The sequence below is a fragment of the Pantherophis guttatus genome, chromosome 1, assembly GCF_059756535.1.
Source record: "Pantherophis guttatus breed Tessera chromosome 1, ASM5975653v1, whole genome shotgun sequence".
Taxonomy (NCBI): domain Eukaryota; kingdom Metazoa; phylum Chordata; class Lepidosauria; order Squamata; family Colubridae; genus Pantherophis; species Pantherophis guttatus.
In genome coordinates this window covers 219,564,856-219,577,378 of record NC_142063.1, presented here as the reverse complement: position 1 = coordinate 219,577,378, position 12,523 = coordinate 219,564,856, and the positions used below count along the sequence as shown (strand labels likewise).

The 12,523-nt window shown below is 37.8% G+C and overlaps 1 protein-coding gene across 2 annotated transcripts in view; it reads right to left on the bottom strand.

Moving 5' to 3' along the window:
• Positions 1 to 12,523, bottom strand: part of ARHGEF10 (Rho guanine nucleotide exchange factor 10) — a 107,152-nt gene that overhangs the window by 28,966 nt on the left and 65,663 nt on the right. For both annotated transcript variants that reach the window (XM_034436756.3, XM_087882444.1), the window contains exons 21-26: positions 11,449 to 11,549; positions 10,315 to 10,436; positions 9,866 to 9,952; positions 8,225 to 8,451; positions 6,254 to 6,411; positions 2,444 to 2,586 (exon numbers count right to left, since the gene is read on the bottom strand). In XM_034436756.3, the coding sequence (XP_034292647.2) occupies positions 2,444 to 2,586; positions 6,254 to 6,411; positions 8,225 to 8,451; positions 9,866 to 9,952; positions 10,315 to 10,436; positions 11,449 to 11,549 (838 nt within the window). The remainder of the gene's footprint in view (positions 1 to 2,443; positions 2,587 to 6,253; positions 6,412 to 8,224; positions 8,452 to 9,865; positions 9,953 to 10,314; positions 10,437 to 11,448; positions 11,550 to 12,523) is intronic.

Below are 12,523 nucleotides of genomic sequence, written 5' to 3'. Positions count from 1 at the left end.
GCTACCAGGCTCGGCAGGTAGGCAGCCGGCTCCCCGCCGGGAAGCCCTCGCTTCCGGCACTTCTAGGGCTGGGTGGGGCCCGTCCAAGCCTGCCTCTGACCTCCCCCTCCCCTGGCTGCCCTGCGAACTAGCCTCGCCCGCCGCTGCTGCCCATCCCCCTCGCCAGCCGCTCTCGGGGCTCCCTCCAAAGAAAACCTGGCAACAAGGCTGCCTGGGTCTGCCGAGCGGGAACCTCCGTCCCTCACCTGGCCCGAATCGCGCCTGGCCCAGGGCTACCACGGGCCCCGAGGTCAGAAAGACCAGCCGCTAACCGGCGCTATGCGAATCCGGTCGGTGAGCGGGAGATGGAGGCAACTGGAGCCTCGGGATTCCCTTTGACCAGCGCTGCCTTTTGATTCCCAGGTGGGCGCTCTGGCAGTTCACGGAGCCTACACGAAAATTTCGGCCTCTGGCAGAAAAGGGGCTCCGGGGAGGCTTTGGGGGGCGGAAACGGACAGGAGGGAGGATGGCCGGCCCTCCTTTGTTTCGCCTGGAAGAGTGGGGGATTTAATCATTCCCTTGCCCTTGGCAGGCGGGGGAGGAGAACTGCGCAGCAGGGGTCCAGTGGGGTGTGCGTGACTCCTGGCTTTGCTGCTTTCTTCCTTCGGGCGGGAAGCCCGAAACCAGCCCTCAAACCCCTGCCGCACCCCCTCCCTCCCTTCCCTTCCCTTCCCTGCTATGCATCTCCCCATCAAGCCCCCAGAGAATATCTGTGTAGGGAGGACGGAGGGGGCCCCCGAGTTTCTGCTGTGGTGCGGAGAGCTGCGAAGGCCTGGCCTGAAAAGGTAAGGGCGATGGCGGGGGATGCAGAAGAGGCCGGGCCAGAGACAGAGATAAACAGAGAGAGAGGGAGAGAGAGAGAGACATAGAGATACAGAGAGAGGGGGAGAGAGAGACACATAGAGAGATACAGGGGGGGGGAAAGAGAGAGACATAGAGAGATACAGACGGGGGAGAGAAAGAGACATAGAGAGATACAAAGAGAGAGGGGGAGACAGAGAGGATTTTGTGGTTCCCATTGTTTTTTAGCAACCGGTTCTCTGCCCTAATCACCAGCTGGGTAGGCGTGGCTTGGGGGCTGTCATGTGACTGATGAAAGTGATTGACGTCAAGTTGGCCACGCCCACCAAATGTTGGTGGAGAGTTTGGAACATCAGCCTCGCTCTTTTAGGCCAGCAGAAGCACCAGCCTGGGCCACAGCAATGCGTGGCTGGGTACGGCTAGTTTGTAATAATAATAAAGGTGGGATGCAAATAAATAAATAATAAAAGCACCCCTGTACCATACTTTTCCTTCCATGTTAGCTCCCACTACCACATTGCCATGGAAGAGACCAGTTCTGTTTTGACATACTCCAGGATTATGATTGTCCAAGACTGTAGAATTGATAATGAGGAAAGAAAGGATACCAGTGAATATAATTCTTGCAAAAATAATAATAATAATAATAATAATGGTGATGTTTGCATGTTATTTCATTTTCTACCATATCTAGCTTCAGGCAAGGGGATACCAGTGGGACTCCTAAAGGCAAAAACATGGGATGGAATAGCCAAGTTCATTCTATAAGAATAAAATGCTCTAACGCATATCACAGATCATCCCTTCCGAATGATTAATTACAGACTATTTTTTACATTTTACTAGTCACGTCAAAAACTCACTAAAGAAACCCTTTTTTATTTAAGATGGAAACTGCAATAATCATATAGGGAGACATTACCATAAAACAAAAGTCGTAATGAGTCAGAACATATTCAAGGAGTTTCTACTGAGTTTCTTTGAAAGAAAAGGCTCTCAGGTCCCTCGTATATCCAATTTTGACATCCTGTGACAATCTGATGCAAAAAAAATACAGCCCCCCCCCCTCCAAAAAAAGATGGTCTACAGAGTTGGAAAGACAAGAGACATCAGATATAAATATTCAACAATAAAAAAAGCTGTTCACTAAAAGCAAAAGCTTGGATTTCAGATTATTCATATACAAATATAACCAGTCTGCTCCCTTCCACATTTCTAAGCTGATATTCCTGTTTTCTCCAAGTTGATATCATAGGAATTTGCAGTTTGAAAGCATGCAAATACAAGTAGGTAAATAGGTACTATATATAAGCATGCAGGAAGGTAACAGCATTTGGTGTTTCGCTGTATGGTCTGCGTTGCGGCACAATATCATGCTGGCCTCACTCAAGGCATCACTGGCTCTTTGGCTTAAGAAATAGAGATGAGCACTGCCCCCTAGAGTCGGTCACAACTAGAGGGGTAAAACCCAAAGAGATACCTTTACCTTAACTTTATATTCATGTGCAAGTTTGATTCAAGAACACACTTACATCTTATATAGAAAATTACATTAAAAGCCACAAAATGAATTGCTTATGTTTGGAAAGGGAATTATGCTTACCTCTACAGCATGACTTTCTGTATTAATTATAAATATCTGTCCACCAGAAGCAGCCCAGATGGTTTCTTCCATCACAAGAAGACCTCTGACAGGAAGAACTCCCAATTTCACTATTTTCTGTGGTTCTGAGTTCCAGGTCCCATCTTTTGCAAAAAGAAATGAAAGACTTAATTTTTTTTAAAAAAGATCTTCATTTATATAATAATTACCTTGATATACTTATTAAAGATAAAATATTCTTGCCTCAAATTGATTTTTTCTACCTTTTGTTCTCTTCCAAAACCATTTTTTACCAAAGTATATAGCCAGAGGGTAGGTTTTTAAAAGTATCGTATCGTATGTTTATTTTGGATCTTTTTTACATTGGGTTACTTGTTTTAAAATGTTTTACTGTTTTTATTGTGATATAGTTATAGTATTGAACTGTAAACTGCCCAGAGTCATTGACTGAGATGAGCGGCTACAGAAATGGAATGAATGAATGAATGAATGACTGAATGAATGAATGAATTAATGAGTCTTTAAACCCTTACAGAGGTATTGGCCACCCTTGCATGTCAGGGGGAAAGCTATTCAAAGCTATTTTTCAAATATTACAAGAGGAAGTGAATTGGATTGTTAAAAACAAAATCTAAGTTGTCACGCATTAGCATTTTAATGCTTCATTTTATAATTGGAAATATTCCACTAATTGCCAATCTTCCTCTTAACATTGGACAGTCTCCTTACACAACAGTCACAACACAAAGAGAAAACAGGCGTTCAAAGTAATATAAAGCTAATTCTGGACAGTAACTCAGGATTTGTCATGAATTCCATTTAATTAAATCTAATATCCTTCTCTCTGCCCTCCAGCAATGGAGAAAAGTTCTCTTCTGTTTGATTTAACCAGTATTCATCTTACTGTTCAATAGCTTCCTTATTTTCTCTATTGTGTAGCACCACTGGCATTTCAACAGAGCTGCTAAATTGGTTCTGTGAACAGAGATTGTTAATTGAGTAGTGCAATGGTGCATAAACAATAAGATAAATGATTACATACTGCTTGTTTTTATCTCAGCAGAGCAAGACTAAAAATATACAGCAACAGTTAAAAGGAATTCAGTTTTAACACTTTTGAAATTAATGTTTATTCAGTGATTATTCAGAATTACAGCTATCATCAACAATTGGAAGGATCCATATAGACCAGTGATGGATAGCCTTTTTTGAACTGAGTGCCCCAAAGCGTGCGCGTTCAAACCCCCAAAATGCAACATACCTGCGGTTCCCGCATGTGCACCCTGCCCCCCGCACATGCCCTGCATGCATCCCACCCCCTTCGCATGCGTGTGCGCCCCCCACATGTGACCCACTCCCATGCATGCGTGTGTCCCCTGCATGTGCCCTACCCCCCCTGTGCATGCACCCCCTGCCCCCTGCATGCGCGGCAGAGACCCAAAGACCAGCTGGCCAGCGGGAGGCGTGCATGCATGCACAGCAGAACTGAACTGGGGCGACGGCCCATGTGCCATCAGAGAGGGTGCTGCGTGCCACCTCTGGCACGCGTGCCATAGGTTCGCCATCACAGATATAGACTAAGAGCAAAACAAAAACTTTTCATGATATTATCATTGTAGCAATTCTTCCTCGGGAAAAGACAGAACCCTATTCAGTGTTTTAATTCTTCAACTGACATAGGTGCCATGGGAACAACTGAAATATAACACATGAGCTCTCTGAATGTGAGTGTTAAGCAGCATTAGAAGCTGAGAGAAATATACCAGTATTTCATTTTTTTTCTTCTGCTGATACTTAAACAAAGCTGGCAATGCCAGGAATTGTTGGCAAACTTGGATGAAAAATATTTTGACCTGCAGAATTAAGTAGTGCAACTTGGATTCTCCAATGTCAACGTGTACAATTATTATTGGGTCAAATCCTCTGTCCCAGCCTTTATTATATATCTGACAAAATAGGTCAGCATTTCATTAAGCTGCCTCTTCAGCATGATTGGAAAAGCAGCTTGAGCTGACAAAGATTATAGTTACAAAACTGGGAGAAAAAGTGAGATTTCCTTTGTAATCTAGAGTAAGAATAATTTTGTAATTCTACTTGTATTTGCTGCAAAGGAAATTGGAAGCTTCTTTTATTTCATGTTAGTTTTTTCTTTTCCTTCCTTCCTTCCTCTCTTTATTATAACTGTTTCTTTTATGGCGTTTTAACTTTTGACTGGGAGCAGCCCAAAATTGTTTAGCAGATAGGTGGCTGTACAAATGTTTTAAATAAATAAAATTAGTTTGTAATGTTCTTGTAAAACTTTCAATAACATTTATTTTAAAATGTTACAAACTGGGAGGCAACAAATGCTTATCTGGGAAGAAGGGAACACGGAGACCACTGTATATGCTTTGTTTAGATGTAAAAAGCGCTACAATCACAGCAACCCAAAGCCCATGCAAACTCTGCTGAATAGAGAGTTGCATTAAAGAGAGTGCATTGCTATGTAATGGATATGCTTTGATCTCTCTTCTTAATATATACCCAGCTACTTGTGATATAAAAAAGGAAGTTTTAAATATATGTTGCTGATAACTGACTGCACTATATTGAAAAATATACTATCCTACTATTAAGAATATTGAGAAGTTCAACTTTCACAATAAAATTAACAGAATTGAAGCAAGTACTTGGGAAATCTATGTCCTGTCTAAGATGACAACCTACCAGGCAGGTGTTTCAATATTTGTAATCTTGCTGCATAAAGAAACAAGAACTGAATATGTGTTTTGAAGATGCAAGGCTGAGGGAATCAAAATTTCTCCTCTAACAATTTCTCCATAAACAAACAAGATATTTCATAATAGTAAACCTCACACTATACTTAAAATAATTGTTGCAATAGAAGAAAATATATGTAACTCATGATTGAATTGTGGAGTTCTTGGTGCTCTTTGATGTGATTGTTTGCTTTGCAGACATCTGATTACTCAAGTTGGATTCACATTGATGAAGTTGGCTAATTGGGTAATGAAATGCCTGAAAGCAATCAACCACACTCATCAGGACACCAAGGAACCCCACTGATCATTATTTTGATTTAAATATATTAAAAGTTAACAAAGAGGAGTAAATAAGGAGCTTCATTTTTAACAAGTATATACTAGACCATTTTGAGGAAATCAATACATGGAACAGGACAAACTACTGGCTTAAACATTTAAATGTTCATTATTTTTCAATTAATGCTACAATAGTGCATGCATGCGCAAGATATAGCCTTAAAGCCATTTTATATTACATCTTAAAATAGATATATTCATGCCACCTCTTAAGAAAGATTTGGAATTAATTCTTTATGAACTAAACATGCAGTATCTACATAGACTTCCCCATCCTATTGCTCTCCAGCGGTGAAAAGCCTGCAGTTCCCCTAATTTTCAGGCCAGATGAGCAAAAGACTTACAAGAAATGGCCAGCGCACCTGAATTCTCTTCAATTAGAAAAGACTATCGGAACTGTTAAAGCTCCCGTGAAAACTCCCATCAGAAGTGTTAATATATGTATGTTTGTGGCCCAGGAACTTGTTTCTAATGTAAGAGTTTCTATTCTCAATCTGCATGTCAAAATTGAGACATGTATTGCTTATGAAATTACAAACTAAGCAGATATTTGAAATATATATGCAATGTTTGATGATTACTAGTGCCAACAGCAATCCAAAGTGAAAATGTGAATATGAATTTAGAAAAAGAAACACAGCAATGAAATCTGTGTCTATAAATACTGCAACTCAGAAACCCTTCTGGATATCCCATAACATTCCTGTACCTTCCAATTTGGTGTAGATTGCAATGTTTCCATTGACTAGGCCAGCAAATAAATGGTGAGTCTTGTATGCTAAGCTCATCACAGTAGACTTCTCGGGAGCAAAGAAGTGTTGAAGACGGATTTTCTTGGAGCCTTGACTACTTTTGTAAACAGAGATGCTATTTAAGAAGAACAGGAAATACTTTAAAAATCAGCATATAAAAAGGAAAAAGGAAAACCAATTCATTATATTCAAAAGTATACAGAGATTCTCAGTCATCCAGGTCATGGTTGTCCCAAAGGTGCTTTTTCAAGAGGCAACTGGACTTCCTGATTTTTCTTTGAAGATGTTTCGCTTCTTATCCAAGAAGCTTTTTCAGCTCTGGAGCTGAAGAAGCTGGATCTTGGATGACAAGCAAAATGTCTTCAAAGAAAAACCAGAAAGTCCAGTTGCCTCTTGAAAAAGCACTTTTGGGATTACATTCAAAAATTTCTTCCTCTCAATGCTTTTATGTTCTATGTTTTTGTAACATCTAATGCAGGGCTGTGTGTGTGTACACATATACACAAACATATACAGTACATGTGATAGCACTGATGTGCTGGGTGGCCAAACACAATGTTGTCATGGTATACCATATTGCTGATAACTGACTCGGCACTATTAGCAAAAATGTTCCATCACACTATCTGTATCAGGTGAAACAAAAGAAATGGATATTATATGTGACTTTCCTACACACTCATGATTCTACATATGTCCACAGTCTCAAAAATAACGTTATTGAAGAATTTAGAATCCAAACCAAAACCTAATAAAGCTTAAGTCAATCTACAAACTCTATTTGTATACCATTTCAGAATTTACAAGATAATTTGTCAGCTATGAAACACAATGCACAAATTCTGAAAGACTGGGAAAAATCACAGGAATAATACATTTCTTCTAATGAAAGAAAAAGAATGCTTTCCACTTGGAATACAGTATTTCCTTTTTTATGCATAATTTTTCATTATCTAGATCTACAAATCATATATCTGAGGCTTTTGAATAAATACTACAGTATTTTTCGGAGTATAAGGGGAGAAAAATAAGAAAAAAGCCGATTGGCAGGTGGATCGGGCTCCCGGAATAGCCCCAATCAGCTGTTCCCAAAGGTGAATTTTAGGAACAGGTTCCTTGATTTTGAGCTCTGTGCCTTGCTTTTTTTTGCTTTTTTTTTCTGTCTCTGAAACTTCTGAAACTCTGTTTCAGGAAAAACTTTTTTCTGCCTCTGAAAGCCTCCGAAACAGAGCTTCAGAAAAAAAAGCCTCTGAAGCTCCGTTTGGGAGTTTCTTTTCTGAAGCTCTGTTTGGGGGCTTTTTTTCTGAAGCTCTTTTTGGGGGCTTCTTTTCTGAAGCTTTGTTTCTAATGCTTTTTTCAGCCTCTGAAACTTCCGTTTGAGAAGCTGGGCGGGGCTACATTCGGAGTATAAGATGCACACAGATTTTCACCCTCTTTTTTGGGGGGAAAAGGTGCATCTTATACTCCGAAAAATACAGTACTTCTTTTTTGTTGGTCTACAGAACAACTGGAACCACAGTACATGGAATTTAGTGAAAGAATGAGAATGAAAAACTGAAAGATTGACCATCAGCACCTAAAATATTTAATTGTTTAAGGCCATATTACTATAAAATACTTGATATGTTTGCCTTAATTTACTTGTGGCAAATTACCAAAAATTACTATTTATTTTATTTCTGAACACATCCAGCTGCTTGCAAAGAATGAGAAATGATTTGTTTAAATGCAACATAACATTTCCTATAGGAATGTACAGAGCTTTAAATAAATTAGATCTTTCAAAATAACTCTGATTAATTTAGCTGTTTGCTAGAAATAACTGATTAAGTGCAAAATTGTATTTTTAGCTATCTCTTTCTCTCTCTCTGTCTCATTCATATACAGCTAAATAATCCACAGAAATGAGACACAGATATGAAAAATACCTTCCTTCTTCCATGCCTAGACAAATAGTAGGCACGCTGAGGGGTTTTGTAGCCATGTCTCCAGATTCAGGAAACATATTATTTGATTCTTTGGATTTCTCATCTTCTGGAATATAGACCATACAGAGAATTCTTGACTCCACATTGAAGCATTCAATAAGCTTTGGATTGGAGTTTTGAAATGATACAATGGCGATTTGGCCCATTTGATTAGTACAACTGCCAATCTGTATCACAGAGAAAAGTTTTACTTTATTTCACAAGCAATATCTCTTTAACCAATAACATTCATGGTAAAGTTAGTTGCCAAAAATCATTAGGTTTTAAATAGTTAAATTAAAGAGTTTCTGGAAACTGGACATTAAAAGAAAACAATTATATACGTGCCTATCTTACTGACTGAAAATACGGGAAAAAAATATTTCACTTGCTAACCACAGAGTTTTGTTCTCTAAAAGAAATATTCTTTATTTTTTTAACAGCATTATGTATTACAAATATATACATAAATATATTTGTTTAATGTACAAGAAATAGTGACATTTCCAGCTTTTATTTGTTAATCCTACAATATAGACATAATTCTATATTGGATCATATTGCCAATGAGATTCAGTACCAGTGACTTTTTGCAAGCAATGCTGATGGTTTTAGGAAATTATTAACTTGCATGATTTCTGTTAAATGTATTTCATACTTCTGCTCAGTCTACCTGTACAAGAGAGTGTACAAGAAGTCACATGCCCAGAACTATTTCTGATTTGTCAAATTATTTCCTGAATGCTCCTCAGTCATTCTCAGGATCAAAAGCCTCAACATTTTAAAATGTTAAGAGGGAATACACTTCAAAAGCAAGTGATGATTTGCAAAAATTCATATAGGTGAATATTGGGCACAGAAATCAACTTCAGGCCACAAAATATACTATTGCGTAATGTCAAAGGATCCACCCATGCCTGTACTTTCTTGTTAATATAGAATGGATGCTTATATCTTTCCTAACCTGGCTATGCCTCCAGTGGTGGGATTCAGCCAGTTCGCACCACTTCGGGAGAACCGGTTGTTAACTTTCTGAGCAGTTTGGCAAACTGTTGTTGGGAGAAATTATTAGGGTAGAGAACTGGTTGTTAAATTACTTGAATCCCACCATTGTATGTCTCCCATTCTAACAATTTCTAAGAAAAGAAGTCTCAAGAAAGGCTTATAATGAGAAAACTGCCCTGCTGCTTTCATGCATTAAGCATCATCTGTTCTTTACTCTATTCAATTTTCATTTAAAAAAAGCTAAAACCAAATGAGCAGACTTTTTTTTTTAAGAATTCAGAGTCATCAGTACGTTATTCAGCTTTGTGTATCTGTATTTGTATCTGCATATATATACTGCATTTACTGGCTGGATGCCCTTCCTGATGCCTATGCGGAGTTCACAGTAGATATTTTCTCTTTTGCCCTGATAGAGAAACATCTGTCTCACTGCCTAGGATTGAACTTTCAATCTTCTGAGAGGGGTGAGCACATTCACATCTAGGCCACCGTGCCACATATCGAAACTGAATTTGCAAAAGTAAATTCATTTTCAGACTATTATTCCATTCTCTATAAATACTATTATGTGAACTTTGAAAAAAATTAAATTCTTACCCACAGAAAACCATACTCAGTAGAAAGAGAATCAGGGTCACTTTCTTCACATAAACAAGGTTCAGGATTATAAGCAGCACATTCAACCTTAACGCACAAAATAAAAATCGTTAGTAAAAATCTCATATATTTTGCTATGGCAATAAATAAATAAATAATGCTTTTCTGACCCACTGCTAGTAAAACTGAAGCCAATGAGTAAAAGAAAAATATTTTCTATTTTGCAACTTCATGTGGCTCTAATACAAATGTATATTATTAACCACTTATTCTGTCTAACAGTTTTATGTTCTATGTCAATTTTGGATTTTGACATTAAGTTAGTAAAAAATGCTTACAGTCCAAATAACTGATAAAGAGGAAATAAACTTAACTTTAGGTAAAATAACTTAGCCCATGCATGTTTCAATCTGTTCATTAGCTATTTAGCGAACAAAACTAATATTTACCTTAAATTCCTGTTGTTTGGCCATCATCACAGGCATGTGTTTCACAAGGAGTGGGTGTTTCTCTTTTTTAATCTGATTCCCATCATCATCTATACAGAACCAACCCAGCAGATTTTCATCAGCTGTAATGGCAAAAGGGAAAAAAGGAATGTCTTCGTTTTCAATGTTATTGCTATGTTTTTATGTTACCAATTAAATACAAACAGACGCATATTTTCTAGTAACTGTTTCTGTAGAATAACCAAGAAAAATATTTTCTTTAAAAGGTTCACAAAGGTGTTTTATAAAGACATAAAGGTTAATAATGGGAAGTTCTAGAGAAACTTTGCAGCCTTATGCTGCTTATTCTAGAAGGCAACATTTATGCATTCAAAAGTTTTAAAAGATAACATTTTAAAAGATAACCAATATTTATAAAATCTCTATAGAGAAAATTCCCTCATGCAGATAACTATTTAAAAATGATCTTCCAAAAATATATTAACTTTGAATAGTAGTGTAAAGGAGTTTTCGCATGCACACAAAGAGATGTGGTGGTTTGGTCCTTCTTCAGATATTAACTGCAGAGTATTAGGCTACGTCCAAAGTAAAATAAATACATCAGTATAATGAAAATATATAGTATTTACTATATATATTAGTATTTGGGGAACACATTTTGCATTAAAAGAATAACAAGAGGGAGAGAGAGGGGAGAGGGAGAGGGATTTTTGCCAGCAAAAAGAACCAGCAAAAACATAGAATAAACAGCAAAAGGATACACAAAGAAGCTCAAATCAATGCATAATATAAATTAGCAAAAGAAGCCTGACTACCTCTAGCTTCATATTTTCATTAGAGGACTAATGTCTTCCGTGTTTCTGACCCTTTCCCAGGACTGAAATAGTTGGTCCTTAGCAGCAGAAGCCAGTCATGGAGATTCCCTGCAAATAGAACTGAAATCTCTCTTCTCTCAATTGATTTCTCTGAGTTTTCTAAGTTTTGCCAAACCCTGGTCACTATCTAGGATAAATCATTTATTAGCTCATTTTCTGTGAATGTTCCTCTCCTTTGCCACAATTATTCACAAGGCACAGTTAACTCTCCTTCAGTTTAATTTATGTAACTTTTAAGCACAGCAAAAGAAAATCTTACCTAAAGCAAGCTTAGCCATTTGTAAACTTCTGATCCACGACTGTTTGATGGCAGGTGTAAATGTATTGAACACAGCCGTAAAGAAAGTAGGCCGTCCTGATCTATTAAAATTAAAGAAAATAAGTAATAGTGCATATTCCAGTTACACAATATAAAAGTATGCCATATACTCTTTTGGCAGGAAGAAAACAAAGATTCATTAGCTGCAACTGTTAGCACCAAATAAATTATTATACATTCTATTGAACAGCATTAGTTTTTCTTTCAACGTTGAGAGGAACACTTTCATAACTTGCAAATAGGTTTTATTTAATACCTATCTAAGTAAAGACCTATCAACTCTCCCAGAGTTGGGAAAGGTTCCTGTTTGGGACAAGAGGCTGACATTCAGAGTCATTGTATCCCATTATTCTGACTCCATTCATAGCATAAATGATCAATGTCCTATATTGGTAACCTTGTATAGCCTTTCAGGCAATTGTGGTCTCCTTGCACTGAGAAATACAAGTTGTGTCAGAGTTGTGATACTATCCCTTTTACTGCTGCTTTGTAAAATCAAAGCTGGCAAATTGGTAAAGTATTGGCATACTGAAACAGGGTTACAGAAATTGACTAGAATAGGATTTCTTATAATTTCTGAAATATGTTAGAGAATAAGAAAATAATAAGCAATCAGGCTGAGGTGGGCACAACTGTTCATTCTCATACAAGGAAAGGCAATTTTGATTCCTTATGAAGTTCTGGTTTTTAAAAACTGTATCGAATATCTAGAGAAAAAAGATTGCTGGCTCAAACTACAGGTAATCCTCAACTTACGACCATAATTGAATTCAGAACTTTTGTTGCCGAGACATTTATTAAGTGAGTTTTGCCCCATTTTACAACCTTGCTTGTCATATTTGTTAAGTGAATCACTGCAGTTGTTAAGTTAGCAACATGGTTGTTAATGGCTTCCCCATTGACTTTGCTTGTCAAAAAGTCACAAAAGATGACCACATCACCCCAGGACACTACAACTGTCATAAATACAAGTTCAGATGCCAAGCATTTGAATTTTGATCATGGGATGCCATAA